Below are 22,639 nucleotides of genomic sequence, written 5' to 3'. Positions count from 1 at the left end.
GTATCCAGGTTGTTCCATGATGTTTACTACACTGCTGAGTGTTTTTGGTGCATCACACTAAGTCGTCTACGTCAGTCAGGATAATAACCGAACCCCTCCGTCCCCGTCGTGGAGAAGGTGTACTCTATTTTTCCAGCCCACCCTGAACAGCTCTCCACTCTTCTCTCATTGCTCTCCTCTGTCTGCCTTCCTGCTCCAGCAGACGATGGTGGTGTGGCGCAAACTGCGGTAAAAACCCCAATTGAGACGCATATTACGAATGTGCTGTATACATGTCCAAAGAATGCTCCTAAAACCCGAATAACGTCAGCGTATCCCTTAGGTCAAAATCGGAAAATGCTACATTCAGAATAAGGCCTAATTCAGAATATCCAAACGGAATATGTTGTTTACATGATCCGTATCAATCGTATTTGGAATAATAGTAGAATATTAGTGTGCATGTAATCGTAGTCATTGTTATGGTCAGAAATTAAAACTACTTCTTGAATTGTGCTTTCATTGATTGATTCGAGTGAGTTAATGTTGGGCATTGTTGTTGTGAAGATTTGTGTTTGCAGAAGTCAATGTCTGCTCCTCTTCAGTCGTCTCCATGGAAACACGACCTTGGAAATGTTTCTTCAGTTCTCAAATCATGTCAATATGTCTGTGTTATTACTCTGAGCAACAAAAAAAAAAACCCCAACAACAACTTCCCTCCTCTTTTAAAGGTAATTACTGTCCTTCAACATGAACATGACTATTGTAAGTTTGTTGAGTTTGAAAATCTCAATATCTGACTTGTACTGTTTTGTTTTGGGGCACTGCAGCGCATTTTATTCTCAAGCCATAAAAGCAAATGTCAGATCAGTGTCATGTTGGATTTTGTATGACATGATGGCCTTTCTCAGCTGTTGTCTTTGTGGGATGACAGCTTATCTGACTTGAATTTCTGTCAATGACATCATACTGTAAGCCATGTCAAAGAAATCTATGTTGTTTTAAGATTTTTTGGTCCCTTCCAAAAGGTTGATAAAGGTCAAAAGGAAAAGTTTGACATTTTGGAAAATATGCTTAGATAAGAAGCTTACAATAGCTTAGCACAAAGACTGGAGAAGGGAGGAAACTGCTATCCTGTCTCTGACCAAAGGTAACAAAATATACCTGCCAGCACGTCTAAAGTTCACTAGTTACTAATTAGTTATTTCTGGTAAAACCACAGCTTTATGTTTTACACACTGCAGATTTTGTTATTTTTTTACAGAGCCAGGCTAGCTGTTTCCTGTTTCCAGTATTTATGCTAAGCCAAGCTAACCGACGGCTCACAGTAGCCTTTTATTTACCAAACAGACATGAGAGTGACATCTAAACGCTTGAAGAAAGTTTCCTTAAATGTCAAACTATTCCTTAAAGTAATTATCAATGTTCTTTACCCTCAAATGAAACACAGTGACTGTATAAAAATATAAAAATATAAAATATATATATATAAGCTGATTGATGTATGCCTCACAAAGCCACTTTAGTGTCTAACCCTGGCGATGATCATGCTTTGCTCTAGACAGGGCCAAAGTGAAAATTCAAAGTGATTTAATTTTTTTAATTTTTTTTTTTGGTAATATAAAAAGTATCCCTCCAAAAAAACATCATGGATAAAACATTAAAGATAAAAGGCTTATTTCCATTTTGATCTCAGCAGGGAGTAGAATTATCCAGCTTTAGGACATACTACAGTTTATTAATTTATGAAAGCCTTCATATATTCCTTTTGAGTTGCCCTGTTATTGTAAGTCTCCTTCATTTAGAGATTATGATGCTACTGCACTGCGCATAATATCAGAAAAAAAAAGTTTTGACCAAAAAAAAAAAAAGAAGAAGAAATTTCAAAAAATACTTTTAAAGGACTAGTGTGTACGATTTAGTGGCATCTAGTGGTGAGGTTGCAGATTGCAACCAACTGAATACCCCTCCCCAGCATGTAGGAGACTCTACGGTGGTCACGAAACTCACGAAAAACGCAAAAGGCCCTCTCTAGAGCCAGTGTTTGGTTTGTCTGTTCTGGGCTACTGTAGAAACATGGCAGGCTCCCTATGTAGATATAAAAGGCTCATTCTAAGGTTACAAAAACACAACAATTCTTATTTTGGTATTATACACTAATGAAAAGATACTTAGGAATATTATACTCTATTTCTGCCAATATTTCTGCCAATTGATCCCCCTAAATCTTACACACTGGTGCTTTAAATGTGCAGTCTTTGTGGTCATGACAAGACATGTCAAGACATTTACAGAACTGGATCTTCTTAGGATGTTTCAAATAGTACAACAATCATGTTTTCATTTTTGCACCATTAGATGGAGATTATTTACATTTTTTTAAGATTTATTCTCTGTTTCATATCAATTATAGTATTTGTTTTTACAGCATTACAAAACATGATATACCAGATCATGTTATATCACTGTGACTGTAAATGCTGCAGCTTCAGGGTGTTTTTTTCTTGATGACATTACTGTTTAAAAATCATATTAGTCTTAAGCAAATGTCAACAAATCCTGACTGAGCTGTTACAGATCACAGGGTCGAGCATATGTGAATTGTGCTTTAAGGCAGTTATTTTTGTTTTGAGCCAAAAAGAAATGAGTGGGAGAGAGAGAGAGAGAGAGAGAGAGAGAGAGAGAGAGAAAGAGAGAGATGTCCTCATCACGACGCTGCCAAAAAAGCTGAGTCATGTAAGACGAGGGAAAAAAAGGCACCACACAGTATATTAAAATATTAATAAGAAAGAACTTTTTTTTTTTTTTACATAATGAGCAAGGAGAGTGAGGAATATTTAAAAGCATCTGTCGGGAATCTGCAAAGGTTTGTTGGCAGCGAGTCTGGGTGAAGGCAGATAAGGAAAGCTGTGATAGAGCGAGAGTTCAAATGAACGAGGGAAGCAAGATTTTTATCCGTTAATGTGAAGAGGCGGAGCAAAAATGACAAGCTCATGGGGGCAGTGATAACGTGGCAAAAGGTGGGAGAGGCTGTGTCATTGTTAGAGAGCTCAGATACATACATTGACTGAGAGACCAGAGAGAGAGAGAGAGAGAGAGAGAGAGAGACTGGTGCTGCAACAGGAACCACATGAGCAGCGGGAGGAGTCGCGAGAGGAGACGCTTCATGGCAAATAAAACTCCACGCCCCTCTCTGCCGAGCATCCATTTACTGAGCAGCTGATGTCCGCTTCACTGGATGCTTTACAGACTCAGCAGTAACAGAAAAAAAAAAAAAAAAGAACCCCTACAGTACTCAGGGGCTCCGGTGGATTTGGATTTCAGCATTCAGGCAGCAGTATATCAACCTTGCCACCGTGGAGAAGTCTGTCAGCAGGCACTGGAGCATTTCTGGTGAGGTTTGTTGCGTCATTCTTGCAAGAAATGTCCACATTGGATGTACTTAACCTCGGAGGAAAGGAGTATTTATAACACAGAATCTGACTGAAGCTGCTCTTTGCTGTGTGTCTCAGAAGGATCTTGAGAATTTCATAGACTCATTCAAGTCATTAACACCGAGGAGTGGCCTAAGAAAAAACTGCAGGCTTTCTCCACTCTCTCTCCACTTTATCTGCCCGGGATTCTACAGGTTGCTCTTGATCTTTTGGGTTCACACAAAGTTTCAAAGATGACCACCATGCAAAAGCTGCTGCAGCTGCCGGTGAACGCGGTGAACATCGTGAAGACAGTGCAGAGTCAGGTCCAGGGCCAGGAGGAGGACAAGAGCCCGGTGCTGACCCCTGACAGCGGGCAGCAGGCTTGGTACAGCGCTCTGCAGCCTGATGAGCTGCGCCACCTGAGATCTGGTGGTACAGGAGGAGGAGGAGGAGGAGGAGGAGGAGGAGGAGGAGGAGGTGGTGGAGGAGGTGGTGGAAGTGGTGGAGACCATGAGGAACGAGCACCACTGGAGGAAGGTGGTGGTGGTGGGAGTTTCCAAAGTCAACCTTTGCGGTAGGATGCTATGAGAATCCAGACCCTCTTTAACTCATATATACTAAAGTTATGTTTAGTTTTTAAGGCATTTAGCTGCTTTTTTGGTTGTTTACATTAAACGCAGCATGATAAGCAACCCAAAGAAAGGTATATAGAATAAGTCAGTGGTGTCCTGGGAGTCGCTACAACTGCAACAGGTCACAAAATAAGTCTGAGGAGTCTTTAGATGATGAAGACAACAGAGAGAATAAGAAAAAAATTCTATTTCTGCAACCCTGATTTTCTCTGACTTGTCCCATCTTTGTTTTTTTATTGTGAAATTCTGGATAGTTTTACCTCTTCAGGCTTTTAAAAACTACTCAAATGACTTGATTTGTCTGCCCAACAGTTCAAAACCCAAATATATTCTGTTTAAAATCACATAAAACAGAAAGGAGCAGCAAATCCTCACATTGGAGAAGCTGGAAGCAGTGAATGTCGGGTATTGTTGCTTGAAAATAACTTAAACAACTGAATGATTATTAAAATAGTGGCTAAATTATTTTCTGTTGATTGACTAATGGATCATTTTGGCTCTATTAGAATTGTTAAAGAAACTACAGGAGCCAGGAACGATTGTGCAAATACTGTATGTGCAGCCTTGTTACTATATAACGTCTTACATATGTGCATCAATTAATTAGATTTCAAACCAAACGTCAGTGGAGCTCTTCAGAAACAGATGACTGAGAGAGATATAAATGCACTTTTTTGATTTTATGAGGTCATACCTATAGACTAGAGCTCTGCTGACGTACAGCTCCGGTTGGTTTTAGCAGCCATATTTCACTGCTGTCACCGAGAAGAAACAAGAAACTTTCAAAGTCTCTGCCAAAAGGCTCAGCTTATGTAAAACAGCCTCAGCAGCTGCTTATAAATGCAAGTTGCAACTCTTCAATCTTTCACCTCTGATTCATGCAAATACATTCTCATCTCTATTCCCTCTCATGTTATTGCAGTTATGCAGCGTTCTGTACTCGGTGAACAAAATGACATCGCATCTGAAGTTGTATTATTGAACTCTGGCCTACTTCCATGGAGACTTTCCAGCTGGAGAGTCCTGCTGATCTCTTGGCTTTGGTGCCAGGTAACCCGACCCGCCGGTGTGCGCTGTTGTACCACTGCGGGTTAAATAATTCAGAGCTCTTTGTAAATTCAGCTGTTGATCAGTAGGACGGGACAAAATCCAGAGAAATTAGAGAGCCGGTGTTGGTGTAGAGTTACTGAGGGCCCTTTGGGCATGTGCAGAGAAGTATAAACTCAGTCAGAGGCTCATTTTTCCTGTAGGTGCTGTAGATGAAACTTTATTTCTCAGATAATTTACTGATGTGACATTTCGTAGAAATACATCACAGTCAGGCGGGTAGACTGTGAAGTATGAGGGGCTGTCACCTTTTTCCTGGAGCATTTTGTCTTGTGGTCCATTCGCAACTTTGGGATCTAACCTTTTCATTTACTGAGCCATGTAATCGTTCTGTTCTGGCCACTTAATCACATGCTTTGACAGATAGAATATGTTAGACTTTTAAGTGCAGAAAAAAATAAATTATAATCCTTCCTCTGTTTTCTTTCCATTTAAAAGCCATTGGTCTGTTTTTCTGAGCAACCATATACGACTACTATTGTTACTAATATGCATACTAATAATGCATGTTTAACTTGTCCGTGGTTGCAAATTGCTGATGATTCCTCTAATCAGTGTTTTCAGGGGCAGTTTTAATTAGATCTGTGTAAGTCTTTGTCATTTTATTAATTAGTGATGCTGATCAAGGTGGTAAATCAGCACAAGCCTTAAAACAAATTTTGTCTCCGGTTGGTAAGTTCCTCTACTCAACCGTTACATTTTAACAGGTGAAAACATTGAAAATGTACTTGTCATGTTGGGCTGTAAAACATTAATTTAGTCGTGATTTCCTGTTTATAGAGTTTTGTAGAGTTTTTCTTAATCCAGAGAAACAGTGTGAACTCTTTGCATTAAGCTGCAACAGTGAGAGCTGGAGGCTCCTAAGAACGAGGTCAGATCATGTATCAGCAGTCTGGGTCAATGAGGTTTCCACTGATGGAAAATCAGCTTTTTTATGTAAGATTCTTATGATTTTTGAATATTAGCACAAAATTGTCAGTCTTAAAATAAAACTCTCACACCAAAATGGGATATCTACTGTTCATGATGATGTTCAAGTTAGTGACGTGGCGCTATGGCAGTCTGTTGCTCTGTCGGTCCACTGGTTTGGTCTACACTAGTCGTCGGCAAATAGCTGGTGTTTTCCTTTTTATAGATTACATCAAATCTTTTACATGTCGACAATAGATAACAATGTAAATACGAGAGTCGTGTAAATATGACCTTGTAGCATCTTATACACTTACAAGATGAATAATACAGGTATACAGATTTGTGTCAATAACAGAACTTTACTTCAATCATAAATTACAGTCACTGCTGCTATATCAGTTACCTTTCTAGTCTCATGTATGTTCATCTTTATGAGTAATTTGTTGCCAAATTACTATTAACATAAGCTGCTGTGACTTGGTTTGCTCTCTCTTGGGAATTAGGACATCTGGCCTCTAATACAACCCTAATCTACTTTATAAGTCAATTTTATTCTTGAATGAATTAAAAGAAATGAAACATACTGGGCTGTGTTTTCACTGTGCCTGTGCAATGAACAGTGCTGGAGAAAACTGGCCCATGATTGAACATAATTGCTGACCGCTGGTCTAGACTATAATATCTCAACAATCAGCCTATCAGATGGCCGTGAAATTTTGCACAGACATTCATGGGGGACAATTAATGGAAAGGAGCCGTGTTAATGTTATTATTTACACCTGTGCTTTTCCTGCTTTGAAAGGACAAAATATCTGAAGTGAAAAGGATCTATTGGATGGATTGTGATGGATCTTTTATGTTCCGTTCAGGATGAATTAGTGGTTCATTTGGTTTATGACTGAAGTAGACGCTAAACTAATCACATTCCCAACAGCAAGCTGTACTTTACTTGGTAGTAAACATATATTATACCTGCTAAATATTAGCATGTTACCAGTTGATGTTAGCATTTAGCTCAAAGCAGAGTCTCACAGAGCTCTTAGTCTTGTTCTGATATCACTCCATAACCCCACTGTATCTGTACGTGATGTCATATTATGTACATTTATCCAGCTATTCACAGGAAATAAGAAAAATTACATGACCAAATAACAAATCTGGCAAAGAAATGTAACATATACTGTATCACCAGCTGCTTCAGGTGTTTTGGGTCGGACGTTTCATTTCGTATTTTAGGTTTTATGCTTTGCACTTCAAAAGAAATAGCAGTTCAGGTTTAGAAGCTCGCATCAAAGGGGAGAGAGGAGGTTTCAGGCTGTAATAAAGAGACTTGCTGATAGAAATGTTCTGTTTCTGGAGCCATGGCCAAGGGCCGCGACCTATCATCATGATTTCACAGGAAGAAATGAAGCAGTTGGACCTTCATTCTCTGCTGAAAATCAGCATTAGAGTTTAGTGACTCATCCTTTTGTCTGGGCTTTTAGTGCTCGAGGCAAGTTATCTTTGTATTTTTCCACAGTTTATTTTTTATTTGTTTTGGGACACAGCCACATATTTATAACCAAGAAACCAGCTTCAGTTCACCTCTCAATTCCAAAAATAATCCTCTACAAACAGCGTTTCATAGATACTGTCAAGTTTTAATTTGACACTCTTTCATGAATTCAGGTTTTGAAGTGTTTTGCAGAGCGAACTATATTATTCATGCAATGCAATTATTAACACTTTGATGCTTGATAGAGGCAAAAGCATAAATCTTACTTAGCGCACAGAAACGTACACACACATTAAACTCACAAGCAGAGGAGTCGTGATAAATCAACTCAGTTCTGCAGCGGCCACCTCCTCACAGACTGCAGGCCTCCATTCAGTGCTGTAATATGACCAAAACAGATGAAATATATATATAGTATACCCCAACAGCCTCCCACTCACTCACACAGAAAGTAATTTGTAGTGGTTGTTGTTTCAGGCTATTTTTTTTAGTATGTGTGAGGTTTGTTGCATTGGGAGGTAAGATGTACATCAGTTCCCGAACCCGATGATAGTTCAAGCTTTCTGGCACTACTACTACACAGAATGTGCAGGTTTACATTTGAGTAAACTAAAAAGTGTTTAGAGAACACATACATACCTCCATCCAATCCTCAAATTGCATGATTTTAATAAGAAGAAATGTAGAAATACTCAAACTTCCTTTTAAAAAGAGCTTCCTGGCAGCTTAACATAACACAGCAACTCCAACTCCTCTTTTCCTGTCTGCCTCATCACAATCGACTGACTAGTAATCTAATCTAATCAATCAATAATAAAAATATTTAAAAAACTAAACAGATTTAAAATATACATTTTAGCAGCCGATCATGCTGATTAGCTGACGTCTGTCATGACATTTGGAGAAAATCTAAACTCTATCTTGGAGTAGTGAGGCTGAATTGAATTGAATTACGCTAAAAATGTCAGCCACATATTTTTGTTTAAGATTGGGTGAAATTTGAAGGATGAATGTGAAGAAACGTCAGATTGTCCGTTTAGATTTTTTGAGATATCTGCTTATATACCAAAACTCTGTATAAGAGTATAACTTTAAGACCATGCAGGGTCTCAAGTGTCCGAACAGCGTGGTCTCCATCTTATAACAGCTGTTATATAGCAGTGCGAGTGACATGAATCAGAGCCACAGTCCTCTGCTCACTGGAGACTGGTCCCAGGAGTAGATCGCTGTGTTTCCTCTGCTCGGCACCACAGGCCGTCAGTCGCATGTGGAAACACTGTCAGATACAACAAAGGCACTGCAGGGAGGCAGGAAATCGCTTTACTTCATTTTATTGCATCCTTTGTTGCCGTGGAAACTAGTTGGGGGGGGAAATGTGTAGCTCTGCAGCCATTTAATCACCCCACACAACACTGAAACAACCCCACCCTTTATTCCCACACCTACGAATGAGGCTCAGACTCTTTTTCATCCTGATTAGCACTTTTACAACACTGTTTTTTAAGATGCATGAGATATGTTGACACGTTCAGCACATTTTCACATTTGGTTAAACACTGTAGCAGTTTTTCTTTTTGATGTAACTGTATCTGCATCACCTCCCATGATAGTGTATGTCTGAAGTAGAGCATGTAAGTTAGCATAGATAGCATAGATGCTAGCTGAGGTGTGAGAGGCACAACGTAGTTTATCTGCAGTCAATGTACAATAAGGGGTTGATTGTTTAAATGGGTGTACGCAAACTAAAAATATAATGTTCTAATAAATAATTAGTTGCTTTGAAGTTGCTTTTGGTGATTAAGGTCATATTCACCCAGAAAAATGAAAAAGTGGATGTTTTTTCAGACACTAAGACTTTATAACAGTAAATTCAAATGTTTTCATCAACAGGAAAGAGGTTGAGTCATAATTGTCTCCTGTCACTTGCCGAGCAAAAGAAACAAAAGAGCATCAAAACGGATATTTAGGCTGGTTGAAAATGTCATCGATCAGCGTTTCAACATTCAATTAGGCTGGTGTCTTTATCTTTGTCAGCTGTAGCAGTCATCCTATCCGCAGTGACCTGCCGCCATTGTCTAAGCGTTGCTGTTTGCGGGTTTCTCCTGGCAGGTTTGGTAGAATCTGTCAGTATTGTTTATGTGTGTTTGTTTTGCAGCAGGGCGGAGATGTCAGCTTAGATCCGCTCAGACAAGGATCCTGCATCTCATGTGTAACCCGGCCAGTCTGTTCCCATCGTCCCTGACGGGGGATGATGGATGAACAGGGCTGCACGGCTACACGTTAACTGGGTTACAGTAGCTTGATTGAAACTATAAAAGACAGCTGGTACACCCCTAAAATAGGAAAACAATAAAACATGAAGTGTTTGGTGACATCTAAATAGATTATATAGAAATATGCATCAAAAGTTTTCAAAAGTTTTTATAAGTGCTGACAGACAGAGAACCAGAGTTTCAGTACAGACACGACACCTTACAAAACCCAACAAAAGAAGCAAACTTCTCAAATGTTAAAAGTTGCCTAAACACAAGCACCTGCAAAAGAGCTTTTTTCAAATAAAATATTGAAAATTTGAACTTAAATCAGCAACTATATGATCAAAAAATTAGTTAACAAAATGACCAACCATTGACTTTGGCAGTTTTCAGTACTTGGTGCTACAAACACATTTCACTTGGTACCAAAAAAGTACTGATACCAAGCACTGATGTTCATCAGAAAGCTATTTTATTTAAACATAAGTAGATTTTACTCCATGTATATATTATATAGCATGCCACCTCTCACCTACTACCCATTTTCTCTTCAAAAGCTCACCCAAAAACACAAAGTATCAGCCGGAGTGTTGTGAAGTATTATTTCAGTGACATAATGGCAATTAAGCTTATATAAGTCAAAATATCTGGCAATGTTTTTGGTTATATTTTAATTGTATGGCTTCAATACTGCAGTTCTGATTACAACAAGGAGGAAGTCAGTACTTTGTAATGAATTATATCGATTGATTGACATGACAATTAGTCCTCAACTGTGATGGTGAATCTCACAATTAATCTATGAATTGTTTAGTTTATAAAATAGTGAAAAATGCTCATCACAATTTCATAAAACTCAGAATGAACTGTTTGTTTTACACAAAGATATTGTTAAGTGACATTTGGGGTTGTTAAATGATTTGATGATTAAGAGATTATAAAAAATCAGTCAATTTATTTTCCATCAGTCGATTTAGAGATTTATCGACTAATTTTTTCAGGTCTAGAAATCTTTGTTGTGGTTGGATATCTGCATATTACAGACGTGAACTTGCAGGATACTAATAGACCTACAAGTCACAGTTGCACTGAGTGACATCTTGATCAAAGCGTTTCTTATTGCTTCTCTAAATTTCTGCAAAAATATCAACAGTCTCTCTGCGAGATGATGTTTTAGGGATTATGTCACTTTCCAATTAGCCTGCATTTATGAGCTGCAGTTTGAAAGGTTTCCATATTTTGCAAGCCGCGTTCCTCACTTCAAAGAGAATAATTTCTGGGTCACATTTGCAGACTTTGATCAATTTTGAGTATTGAATGGAAATTGCAAAACAGGTCTGTACTGCATTTTTTGTTTGAGGCCTCTGCAATCAGTGTCATTTGATGTTGCTTGTACTGCTAAAAAAAAAAACAAAAAACAAAAAAACCTACCAAGCTGTGATCTAATTTTCAGTGTTTTCTTCCCTCAGACATGACGACTTAAAGGAGATGCTGGACAGCAACAAAGACTCCTTGAAGCTGGAGGCAATGAAGCGGATCGTGGCTGTGAGTATAAATAATGTTTACTCTGGGATTTCACTGATCAGTAGGTACGGCTGCATGTTGAGTGGAGGACAAAGGCGCTGAAAGTTTTATTGTAAAAACACAACATGTATCATTTTTAATTTATTCTGACAGCAGGAAAGACCCAGTGCTCGCTCTTGTTGCAGCCTTAATGTCATAATCTTGATGGTTAGGTTAGGTTTCCAGTATAACGACGCTCTAATCAGAGATACAAATCTTAATTCAATTAATACAATACTGGAGTTAATATCCTGAAATTATAAGAGACTTATTATCCTACAGCTATAAGAGAAAGACAGTTCTAGATGATATAACTACAGTCAGCGGTTAAATATTCATAATCCTTGTCAGATTCCTCCTTCTGAAGCTCTGCACGCGACTCTTCATTCATCATCCCTGCAAGACAGAGCAGACGAAAGCGGGAAGGAAAAGCATGAAAACATTAAAAAAAAAAAAGGCTGAAAGGAAATGAAAAAGTTGCACCTTCTTACAAATGATGTAAACTCTTCTAATATGTCATCTTGTGAAATCCTCATTGCTGCTTTTGTGCTTTCTTTTTTCTTTTTTGGGGGGGGGGGGGGTTTGTCTACAGATGATCGCCCGAGGTAAAAACGCATCAGATCTTTTCCCTGCTGTGGTGAAAAATGTGGCCTGTAAAAATATTGAGGTTTGTAATAAACCCAGTTTCATGTTGCTTCATGTATTATTTGCTCTCTTTCTTCTGCTTGTATAGCTTTATATGGTGGAAGAAGTTACTCTCTGTATAAAGGCTTTTTTATTTCCCTTGCTTGTAAATTATGCATTAACTTATCGGGGTTTTTTTAAAGCCCCATGGGGTTTGGCTTTATCTCACCTGAGCAAAATTACAATTTTCCTCTCCTCTTTTTGTGATTTATCACTGTGCTTTATCTCTTCACTTCAGATTTATCTCACTAGAAATAATTGAAGTAATCTACATAATTGGGATTAAATCTGTTTTTGTTTTTTTTTTGTTTTTTTTTATCTGTCTGTTTCCGTCTTACTGCCCCTCCCTTCAGGTGAAGAAACTGGTCTATGTGTACTTGGTGCGTTATGCCGAGGAGCAGCAAGATCTCGCTCTGCTCTCCATCTCCACATTTCAGCGAGGCTTGAAGGTAAAGCAGAGGCAGCTACTTTCATCAAGAGTTTTCAAGTCGCCCTAACAAATCTTTTACATTTTGACAACACAAGGAATTAACCACGTGAAAGCCAAGCCGTCCATAAAAATATAAACTGACCAGCAGCAGGAATATAGCTTATAAAATATCCACGCTATGCTTTCACAGGATCCAAACCAGCTGATCAGAGCCAGCGCCCTGCGAGTCCTCTCCAGCATCCGAGTCACTATCATCGTCCCTATAATGATGTTGGCCATCAAAGAAGCTGCTTCAGATATGTCTCCATACGTCAGGAAGACAGCTGCTCACGCAATCCCCAAACTCTACAGGTAACCTCAAGAAGCAAGAACAAAACAATCACGACTCATGATTGTGGCTGTAAACACATCTTGGCGCAGATCACTTAGTAGATAAAGAATACTGTAGAGGCATTTGTAACAATAACTAAAGGAGGCATAAATTGTACATATCTGTGTTAGAAATCTGTTTTTGAGAATTTTTATTCACTTTGCAGCCTCCTACAGAGAGAGCCTAGGGAGATCCACTATGACTTACTGTCATTGTAAAATTAAAGCCCTTTGTGGCAGTTAAAGGTACATCCTTCAGAAATCCATTACTGCTCTGGCAGTGCAGTCCATTTTTTTTACGCTCTTGAGTATCATTTTTAAGTTCAACCAATTGCCTTTCCTCCAACATTTCTTCTTCTCTCATATGTTTGAGTGATTTATCCTTGTCTGCCCTCAGTTTGGATCCAGAACAGAAGGACCAGCTGATTGAAGTCATAGAGAAACTGCTCGCTGACAAAACCACGGTGGGTTTTTTACTCTGTTCACCTCGGTTCAATTCAAATACCACGACACAGTTTTATTCCATCAACCATAAAAACCTGGAGGATATTATCTGAAACTCTCCTCCTGCTGCCTTGATATTCTGCCAACAAGGTTTTTCAAAAATGGTTTAAATTTCATGGCCTCAGATATTCTACAAATTGTGAACACGTCTCTCCTCTCAGGTTTCTTCCCACAGGCTGAAAACTGCCTTTATCAAGCCATTCTTAAAAAGGCACAATCTAGACGCTTCACCAATGGACAATAATAGGCCCAAATAATTTAAAAAGCTGTTTTTCAACAGCTTAAGAACTTCTTGGCACTAAACAACTGTTTAGTCTGTTTGATGTCTTCCAGTCAGGATGTCAACCAGACCACAGCACTGAGGCTGCTCTTGTTAAGGTCTTCAATGACATCAACTCAAACACTGACAGTGGCAGAATTTCAGTCTTTGTATTACTGGATCAACTGGTCAACCACAACATATTACTAGACCGACTGGAAAACTTGGCTGGACTTTCTGGCACAGTACTAAACTGGTTTGAATCCTACTTAAAGGACAGAGACTACTTTGTGTCTATAGGTAATTACACGTCCGAGTAGACAAAAATGACATGGAGTTCCCCAAGGCTCCATTCTGGGGCCTCTTCTGTTCAAGATTTACATGCTCCCACTTGCTCAGATTATGGAAAACAACAAAATATGTTACCATAATTATGCAGATGACACACAAATTTACATAAGAGGGACTATGGTCCAATACAAGCACTGAGTAAGTGCATTGAACAATTCAGTGATTTGAATTTTCTTCAATTAAAAAAAGACCAAACTGAAGTAATTGTTTTTGGAGCCAAGGAAGAACGATTAAAAGTCAGCGCTCAGCTTCAGTCAGTACTGTAAAAAACCACAAACCAGCCAGAAATCTTGGTGTAGTCATGGACTCAGACCTGAATATCAACAGCCACATTACAACAATTACAAAGTCAACCTACTATCACCTGAAGAATATATCAAGAATTAAAGGACTTATGTCTCTGCAGGATTTGGAAATACCTGTCCATACATTTATCTTCAGAAGACTCGACTACTGTAACGCTGTCTTCACAGGTCTCCCTAAAAAAAACAATCAGACAGCTGCAGCTGATTCAGAACGCTGCTGCTCGAGTCCTCACTAAGACCAAGAAGGTGGATCATATCACTCCAGTTCTCAGATCTTTACACTGAATGAAGCACTGACTAGTTTAGGGCCAAAATACATTTCTGATCTGCTGCTATGTTATGAACCATCCAGACCTCTCAGATCGGCTGGATCAGGTCTGCTTTCTGTCCCCAGAGTCAAAACTAAACAGAGACGCAGTGTTCGGTTTTTATGCTTCACGTATCTGAACAAACTCCCAGAAAACTGCAGGTCTGCTGCAACTCTCAGTTCTTTTAAATCAAGGCTGAAGACTTTTCTGTTTGCCGCTGCCTTTTATTAAACCAAATAATTATTAATTTCTTACACAGAGCTGTAACTTTTATTCTTGTATTTCATCTGTCTTACTCTATTTTAGCTTGTTTTTGTATTTAACTTTCCTTTTATAGTTTGCTTCTTTTGCAGTTTGTCTCAATGCTTTAAATGTTTAATGTAAAGCACTTTGAATTGCCTTAATACTGAAATGTGCTATATAAATAAACTCGACTTGCCTTCACATAGCTCAGCGGATTTTATTCAACAAATGCAAATAGTTTGAATGGCACCAGATTGCATTCAATACCTCAGCTGTTTCAAGGCTTATCATTTATTTAACCAATCTCCGTCTTTATAGTGAAATTAGTTCATAAATTGTTATAATTTCCAAGTGTAATATACCAGAAAGAGCCAGTCTGTGGCATTCAGTCACAAATTACATTGTGTAAATATACAATTGCTCAACTGCAGATGTAACTGTGGAACGTGTAGATAGTATTTTGTTCATCAATAATCCTCATATATAACATTTAAAGTCCTAATCAAAGGTACTTAAGAACAAAACTCTAACTCCTGTTTTGTGTGTGATGGAAATTGTGCTGCAGTTGGTCGCGGGAAGCGTCGTTATGGCTTTTGAGGAGGTGTGTCCGGAGCGAATCGACCTGATCCACAAGAACTACAGGAAGCTGTGTAACCTTCTGATCGACGTGGAGGAGTGGGGGCAGGTCGTCATCATCAACATGTTGACCCGCTACGCCAGGACCCAGTTCCTCAACCCAAACATCAATGTGAGTAAGAACCACATTCAAAATAAATATAGTCCCACAGATTGTCAGATTATGTAAATATAATCTCTGGTCACTGGCTGCTTAATTGATCAGTTGTATTTATTTCCTCTATGGTGACTCATGTTAATTTATTATGTTGTTAGTAACTAGCAACTTTGGTTGAAGGTGAGTTATTTTCCATTAATCTGCCAATTTTGTTTTAAGTTATTGATTAATTCTTATTAATCATGTCTGAAAATAGTGACAAGTGCACATCGGAGTTTCCCAAAACCCAAGGTGATGTCATCAGGTTGCTTATTTCGTTTGACAAACAGTCCAAGAAACAAAAATATTTAATTTAATGTTAAATAAAACAAAGAAAAGCAACAAATTGTCACATTTGAAAAACTACAACAAGTGAATGTTTGGTGTTTTTGTCTGATAAATGCTTTAAATGATTAATTGATTATCAAAATAGTTTTTTTTTTGGTTTCAGCAAAGTTACTGTTAACTGTGAGCAAACATAGTCAGACACTAAAGCACTTTGTCCCATTTTGCACAGCCTTAATTACTCTATTTTCTTTTCCCGTATGTTATTCCTCTATGTGTATTATGTGCTTTCAATAAAGTTATGAGTCACTTCAAATTTGCGAGGAACAGCAGACTATAAACTGATTCATTGTTTGATTTGTTGCTGCATGTTGCAGCTGTCCGTGCAAACTAAAACACCTAGAAGTTTGTCATTGTGTATCGTCATAAACAACTAATTTGAATGTGAATGGATGTGACATTAAATGTGGACCGAAAACTGTTAAAAGTGTATAGGTGCATTTTGTTTTATTTTGCTGGATTAATTATATCCTTCCCGTTCTGCCATTGTGTCTGTGCAGAGGTACAAATTGAAGTCATTCTGTCATTATTTTCCTTTCTCCATGTAACCAACTTGGTGATTTTTTTTCTCTATATTTATCAGTGTTTCAGACCCACCTGTCTCATAAGCCACTAACTAAAAAATTGAGCTATTTTTTCATACCATGTGGAATATTGTTATTATGATAATTCCTGATGCATGTGGTGACAAATTGCTAAAGCCATTTTGCACTACATGTTTTTATAATGGAAAGAGGTCTGATAACGCTTCTCAAACACAGTGTAGCAGCCTTTTTAAAACAAATATATTCAGGAGAAAATTACCATCTGGTGACTTTTTAAGCAGCCAGTAACTACTTTGGATGCAGGACAGATAGAAACATTTCTGTCTTGGTCGTCCCTGCCAACACAATTTTATTTTAAATCCTCACTGTTTTATGCAGGAGTCCCTGCTGGAGGAGGGAGGAGGCGGGGAGAAGACCTTCTACGGCTCTGATGAAGATGAGGACGAGGATGAGGAGGAGAAGGAGAAGAAGGCTGAGGCTGCAGTAATGGCCAAGAGGAAGCCGTACGTGATGGATCCAGACCACCGGCTGCTGCTGAGGAACACTAAGCCACTCCTGCAGAGCCGCAACGCAGCTGTGAGACCACAATGCTGTTGAATAATACACACATCTTACATCATACACAGTGCAGCTAATTAACTCCTTTTGAGTCAATCACCGTGGCGGAGATTATAATTGTTTCCTCTCATACATCGAGCAGCAGGTCGGTGTTGTGAATAGTTGAGGTCTCTAAATGCACGACCTTGGTTCAAGCCCTCGTGTTAACAAGCATCCATCCAGCTGAAGTGTCCTTGAGCAAAACACTTCATCAGAGCTGACCTCTCACTCTGAAAGAAGGACAAGTGACGGTTTCCCAAAGGAAATTAATAAAGCATCACAGTACATTAGTGCTGCTGTGGTCACCTTGGTTGGCCTGTTTTGTTCCATGTTAGATGTTATAAAACTCCCCCGCCCCTGTTTGCTTTCAGGCGGTTCAGATTAACTCTCTTCTGCAGGCAACAAATGTGTTTGCTTATCTTGCCAGTAGTGTAGAAGCTTATCAGTGAGCTCTGTGGGTGCTTTTCATTATGCTTCCACGCATACTCTCTCCTCCGTACTCCGGCCGTGACCCAGAAACTGATCTCCCTCCTCTATCGCGGAGGATCTTCCAATCCCTTAATTGCACCTGGAGGAGACGAGGAGTGAGGAGGCTACTAAAGGAGTTGATCAGCTGATCTGATGGGACGGTAAACAGTCGGGCTGTTGTTGTATTACAACAGATCAGGAAAACTACCTGTGGAACAGGAATGACAGCACCGACAGCAGCTGTTCATATTTATTCATAAAATGAAAATGACCGAATCATGAATCAGTGCAAAAAACACTCTTGTAACTTTATTATTTTTATTCATAAGCCAAAAGCCTTTTTTCTTTTCCATTTCAAATACATCTCAACTCCTTCAGGAAATATGGAGCCACACAACTTCGTGTCTCCTTTAAAATCATCTTGAGCCTGAAAGGTCGTCAGACTTTCACAAACTAAATAAGCAATATTTTATTTAAACATATTCTGTATGCTACAGCTGTTTTTATTGCTCCTTTACATCAGTTCTGTTCTTTCAGTAATTACCGGGTTTAAATTGTCTATATGTGTCTTATTCTGTGACAGACAGATGCTGCTATAGATCTATAGACAAATAATAAAATTTGGAGCAATTATCAGTTGTTTTCATTCCAGCTATCACCATGTAGAAATGTTTAAGTAGTGTACAGTGTTAATTAATTGTACATGAATTTTAAGTGTAAACTTAAGTGTTTAAATTGTTACGTAATAATTTCTACATATTGATAGTTGACTTCTACATATTTGACAGTTCAGGTGCTGTGCATCATTAGTAGTTGCCGTCTCCTCAAAATGATGCTGCAGTGACTTTTCTGTTTTGATTCACTTTCACCGCTCTCATCATCACCTTGTTTCCAGATGTAGCAGGCAGCTGTTTTCAGGAAAATAAGCTCTGATAAACTTAGTGGACATTTCCTGCTCAGCACCAAACAGCAGATAGATAAAGTTAGCAGCTAGCTTGTGAACATAGTGGACAATTTAGCAGCTAAAGAGCAAGATATTTCCCTCAGGAGTTGGTGGAGACCAAAACAGAGCTAAAAGGAGATTGAACAGAGGACTTACATTCATCAGGTGGCCAGAAACGTGACTGCTCATGTTGCTCTGTTTGCTAATACGTACAAGACGTACAAGATAATATGTCAATGTTGTGTTGCGATCGCCCCAAGTGGCTTGAAATCAATTAATACAGGTTTAAGTTGTGTGTAAATGCAGATTCGGTGCTTACAAGACCTAAAAGAGACGTTCCTTTCTCTTGAATGGCTCATTTCCAATTTATTTCTTGGATTTTAAATACATTTTAATCATCTCTCTTGTAGCTGAGAGCTCTAAAAAGAAAACAAAGCCATATTTCCCTTAGTTCTTTCATGCACATTCAACATATTGGCAGAAGAAATCCAACACATTCCACATCTGCACTGCAACATAAGGCAGTGTAAAACAGTGATGCACTAGTAAAGGACTTTTTCACAACACATTACCCAGTACATCCAGCTTTTTATGAGATTGTATCACTGCTGATGATTTAACCCTTCATCTCTTTTTCTCATTTTCTTCATATTCCAGGTGGTGATGGCTGTGGCTCAGCTGTACTTCCATCTCGCCCCTAAAGCGGAGGTCGGGGTGATCGCCAAGGCTCTAGTTCGTCTCCTGAGGAGCCACAGGTGAGGTTCAGTGTCTATAATTCCAAATTAATTATCTAATTAAATTGATATACTATAAATTACGGCAGCAATATATTCCAAAACTACTCCAGTGTATTTAAAACCAGCAATATCAGCCATGTCGCAACGTTATTTGGTAAAGAATGGCTTGAAAATAATGAGAGCTGGATTTATGAGCTTCGCGTGAAAAGGAACAAAAAAAGCAGAAGTGCAAATACACAGCCGAATGTGATAAGATAAAGCATAATGACCAAGAAACTCAGCAAAGTGGAAAACATTATGACAACAAAATGATGAGCGAGGGTAGTAAAATAAACCTCTATAACCTCCTGAAGCAGAAAGTGAAATTAAAACGGGAGCTCAGTGAGGCTGGAGTAAACATGAGAGCATAAACCATGAGGAGTGATGACGGCACATCGGTGGCCTCTTGGCTGTTAGTCCTGCAGGCTGTCAGCTTCTTATTGAACGAGCGCTCTTGTGGTTCTGGGTGTGCTGTAATGAGGATCATCATTCAGCAGCATCTCTCTGACGGGGTTTTGTCAGAAATCCATTGTACTGTACGATTTGTTTCATTAGATTTAATTCGTCCTATGAAGTCAGTGGGGTCTCAGCTCTCATAACAATCACACTGGTTTACCAACTTGAGGAAGACCAGTTCATTTAGCAGCTGTTCTGGAGCTTTTAATTATATCACATTCATCAGCAGATGCCCTAGTCTTCATAACTGGTTTTTACAGTACATCGTAATGTTGGCAGAATAGGAATGAGAAAACCTCCCGGAGTGTTTTCCCCAAGATGGTAGAAACAAATAGTTTAAAATTCCTTTTTAACCAGCTTTATCAAGAGTAATACTGTATTTTATTTATATTTATATCTCAGACTCCATATCTGAGGCTCACATGAATGTTTTATTCAACTTAGCTTCTCTTAATAGCGGTCTGCAACATGATGTTAACGCTCCATGAGTTGTTGCTTGAGAGGAGTCAGCTAGTTTTTGTTTGGCTACTTTCACAAAGCAGAAAGTTGTCATGAGTAGGTTTAAAAAATTCAAATTAAGTTATGTAATCCAGGGATATATCTGTACAACTCAGTGTTGCTTTGCTGTTTCCTTACTAAGTAAATATTGTGTTTAGGGGAATCTTCTCTTCATGTTGTCAATCATCTGCATGCCATCCTGTTTTCCTTGAAATATACCTATCACAGTTTCAGGGGCCTTGTACACAGATGTCAGTTATTTGACTAGACCTCTGCTGATGTTAAGGTTGGTCAGAACCATGTAACACAATACAAAACTAACAAGAGAGCGAAGGACAATAAATAACAGAATCATTGAAAACACCTGTGTTTATCTACTAAGCCTGTGTAACGGCTTTGATATTAAAATGATCTCTGACTTTGGCAAATCATTTGTTATACTCTCCCAGTCGGCTGTTATATCACAAAAATCAACAGCAGCAAAGCAAAACAAAAACAGAAATTCTTTCAGGCAAAACACACTTTCAAAGGTTTTTTTCTCAGACCTCGTTCGGGGGTATTTGTGAGGGTGGAGCATGTTCGTATTTCACGCTGAAGCTTGCAGACTTCACAATAACGCTGGTACCTGCGGCCAATTTTTGAACACCAGTCACCTGCCTGACAGGTTGAGCAATACATAGCGAGCTTGTTTTTATAAGCTATGGTGGCTCCATTTACTTTTGTCATGTGATCCAGTTGCAGGCTGCAGGATCTCAAATTAACAGGATGGTCACATATATAAATCCCAGTGAGTTACTCAGACAACCTCATCTAAAAAAACTAAAAAAAGGTTGCTTCAAGTTGAATGTTAGTGTAAAAATTCAATGTGCTATTAGATGTATATTAGCTAGCCAACAAGATCTGTTCCTAATTATTAATGTTAGTACAAATAATAATAATAAAAAAAATATTACCATTGTTGTGTTGAGCTGCAGACTTCAACACGGCTGCCTGAGGTGTTGAACAGGGTGTTTCTAGTCCTACCTTGCCTGCTCCTTCAATCTCTCCTGTTTCTGTCTCTTATTCCAGTGAAGTTCAGTTTGTTGTTCTTCAGAACGTGGCAACAATGACGATCAAGAGAAGGGTGAGCTATACCTCGTGGTATTTTGTCTTTGTATGTGTGTGTGTGTGTGTGTGTGTGTGTGTCTGTCTTGAAATCAAAGGCTGATGGAGCTGCAGGTTCACTGACTTTTTCTTTTTCTTCCCACTTTTATGTTTCACAGGGGATGTTTGAACCATACCTGAAGAGTTTCTACATCCGCTCCACAGACCCAACCCAGATCAAAGTCCTTAAGGTTGCTTTATATTCTGTTCCACCTTTAGTCAGAATTATGATGCCATCCTTTCCTCTTTAATCATGAGGCTGAATCAATGGAGGGCTATTAATTCTCTCAACTCGGACACATAATGGACATTACATTTGCAGTATCTTTTGCCGTTCCATCATTTTAAGCTCACTTACTTTGAGTTATGTTCTTGCAACAGGAGCAGCAATGACGTCATGTTAAGATATAATAAGACCGTCAAACAATATTAAAAACAATATTAAACTTGATTTGAACTCACTCAACCAAACGTATCACGGATGCCAATTTAAAAGACATGAATCAGAGTGAAGCACAATTTTAAAAGTGCAGTCTTTGGCACAGGAGCCCTTAAACAAAGAAATGATGCCTTTTAAATTAAGTTTATATATTACGGTCAGTCGTGTTTTATTCATTTATTTATTTATTTTGTCTTTTGCAGCTTGAGGTTCTCACCAATCTGGCCAATGAGACGAACATTTCCACCATTCTCAGAGAGTTTCAGGTAAAGTGAAATTAAGTTTGTGATGCTTCGAAAAGACAGAATCTTTGTCTTTAATCAAAATAGCACAAAAAAAATAGAAACTATACTGAGTGAATGTCTTCTCTTCCTGGCAGACTTACATCAAAAGTATGGATAAAGACTTCGTGGCTGCCACAATTCAAGCTATTGGCCGCTGTGCTACCAATATTGGTGAGGTGAGGGACACGTGTCTGAACGGCCTGGTGCAGCTGCTGTCCAACAGAGACGGTGAGTCTTTCTGTGTTAAACTACAGGTGCTTTTTAAATGATTCATATTATAAGGAGGAATAAATTGATACAGATAGCAGTAGGAGATATCGGGTCAATAGTTTAATTCAATCAAGTGTATTAATTTGCATGTAAATTTTGCACATTGAAAAAAAATAGAAGCAGAAAATAACAAGTTTTAGAAGATTAGATGATCACTAACACACAGACTTCACTTCAGAACTAGTGGGAAAAAAAACAACAAATATAATTAAGAGTGAAAATAAGGAACCTGTTTGAGAGCATTTTCCTCAGTGAGTAAAAAAGTAATTGACTAAATTTAATTGACTAATT

At 38.6% G+C, this 22,639-nt stretch overlaps 1 protein-coding gene across 7 annotated transcripts in view; it reads left to right on the top strand.

Annotated features, from left to right (window-relative positions):
• Positions 1-22,639, top strand: part of LOC137183392 (AP-3 complex subunit beta-2) — a 51,226-nt gene that overhangs the window by 8,601 nt on the left and 19,986 nt on the right. For 4 of the 7 annotated variants that reach the window (XM_067590417.1, XM_067590416.1, XM_067590418.1 and 1 more), the window contains exons 2-13: positions 11,266-11,341; positions 11,952-12,026; positions 12,397-12,492; positions 12,664-12,824; positions 13,240-13,306; positions 15,378-15,560; positions 16,853-17,050; positions 19,140-19,237; positions 21,281-21,335; positions 21,475-21,546; positions 21,998-22,060; positions 22,174-22,306. In XM_067590417.1, the coding sequence (XP_067446518.1) occupies positions 11,266-11,341; positions 11,952-12,026; positions 12,397-12,492; positions 12,664-12,824; positions 13,240-13,306; positions 15,378-15,560; positions 16,853-17,050; positions 19,140-19,237; positions 21,281-21,335; positions 21,475-21,546; positions 21,998-22,060; positions 22,174-22,306 (1,277 nt within the window). Of the gene's footprint in view, positions 1-3,859; positions 3,970-11,265; positions 11,342-11,951; positions 12,027-12,396; positions 12,493-12,663; positions 12,825-13,239; positions 13,307-15,377; positions 15,561-16,852; positions 17,051-19,139; positions 19,238-21,280; positions 21,336-21,474; positions 21,547-21,997; positions 22,061-22,173; positions 22,307-22,639 lie in introns of those variants that run through there. The other 3 variants (XM_067590413.1, XM_067590414.1, XM_067590412.1) reach the window with 1 other exon arrangement.

This window comes from Thunnus thynnus, chromosome 5, assembly GCF_963924715.1.
Source record: "Thunnus thynnus chromosome 5, fThuThy2.1, whole genome shotgun sequence".
NCBI lineage: Eukaryota > Metazoa > Chordata > Actinopteri > Scombriformes > Scombridae > Thunnus > Thunnus thynnus.
The sequence above is the reverse complement of the archived record's forward strand: the minus strand, read 5'-3'. Positions and strand labels throughout refer to the sequence as shown.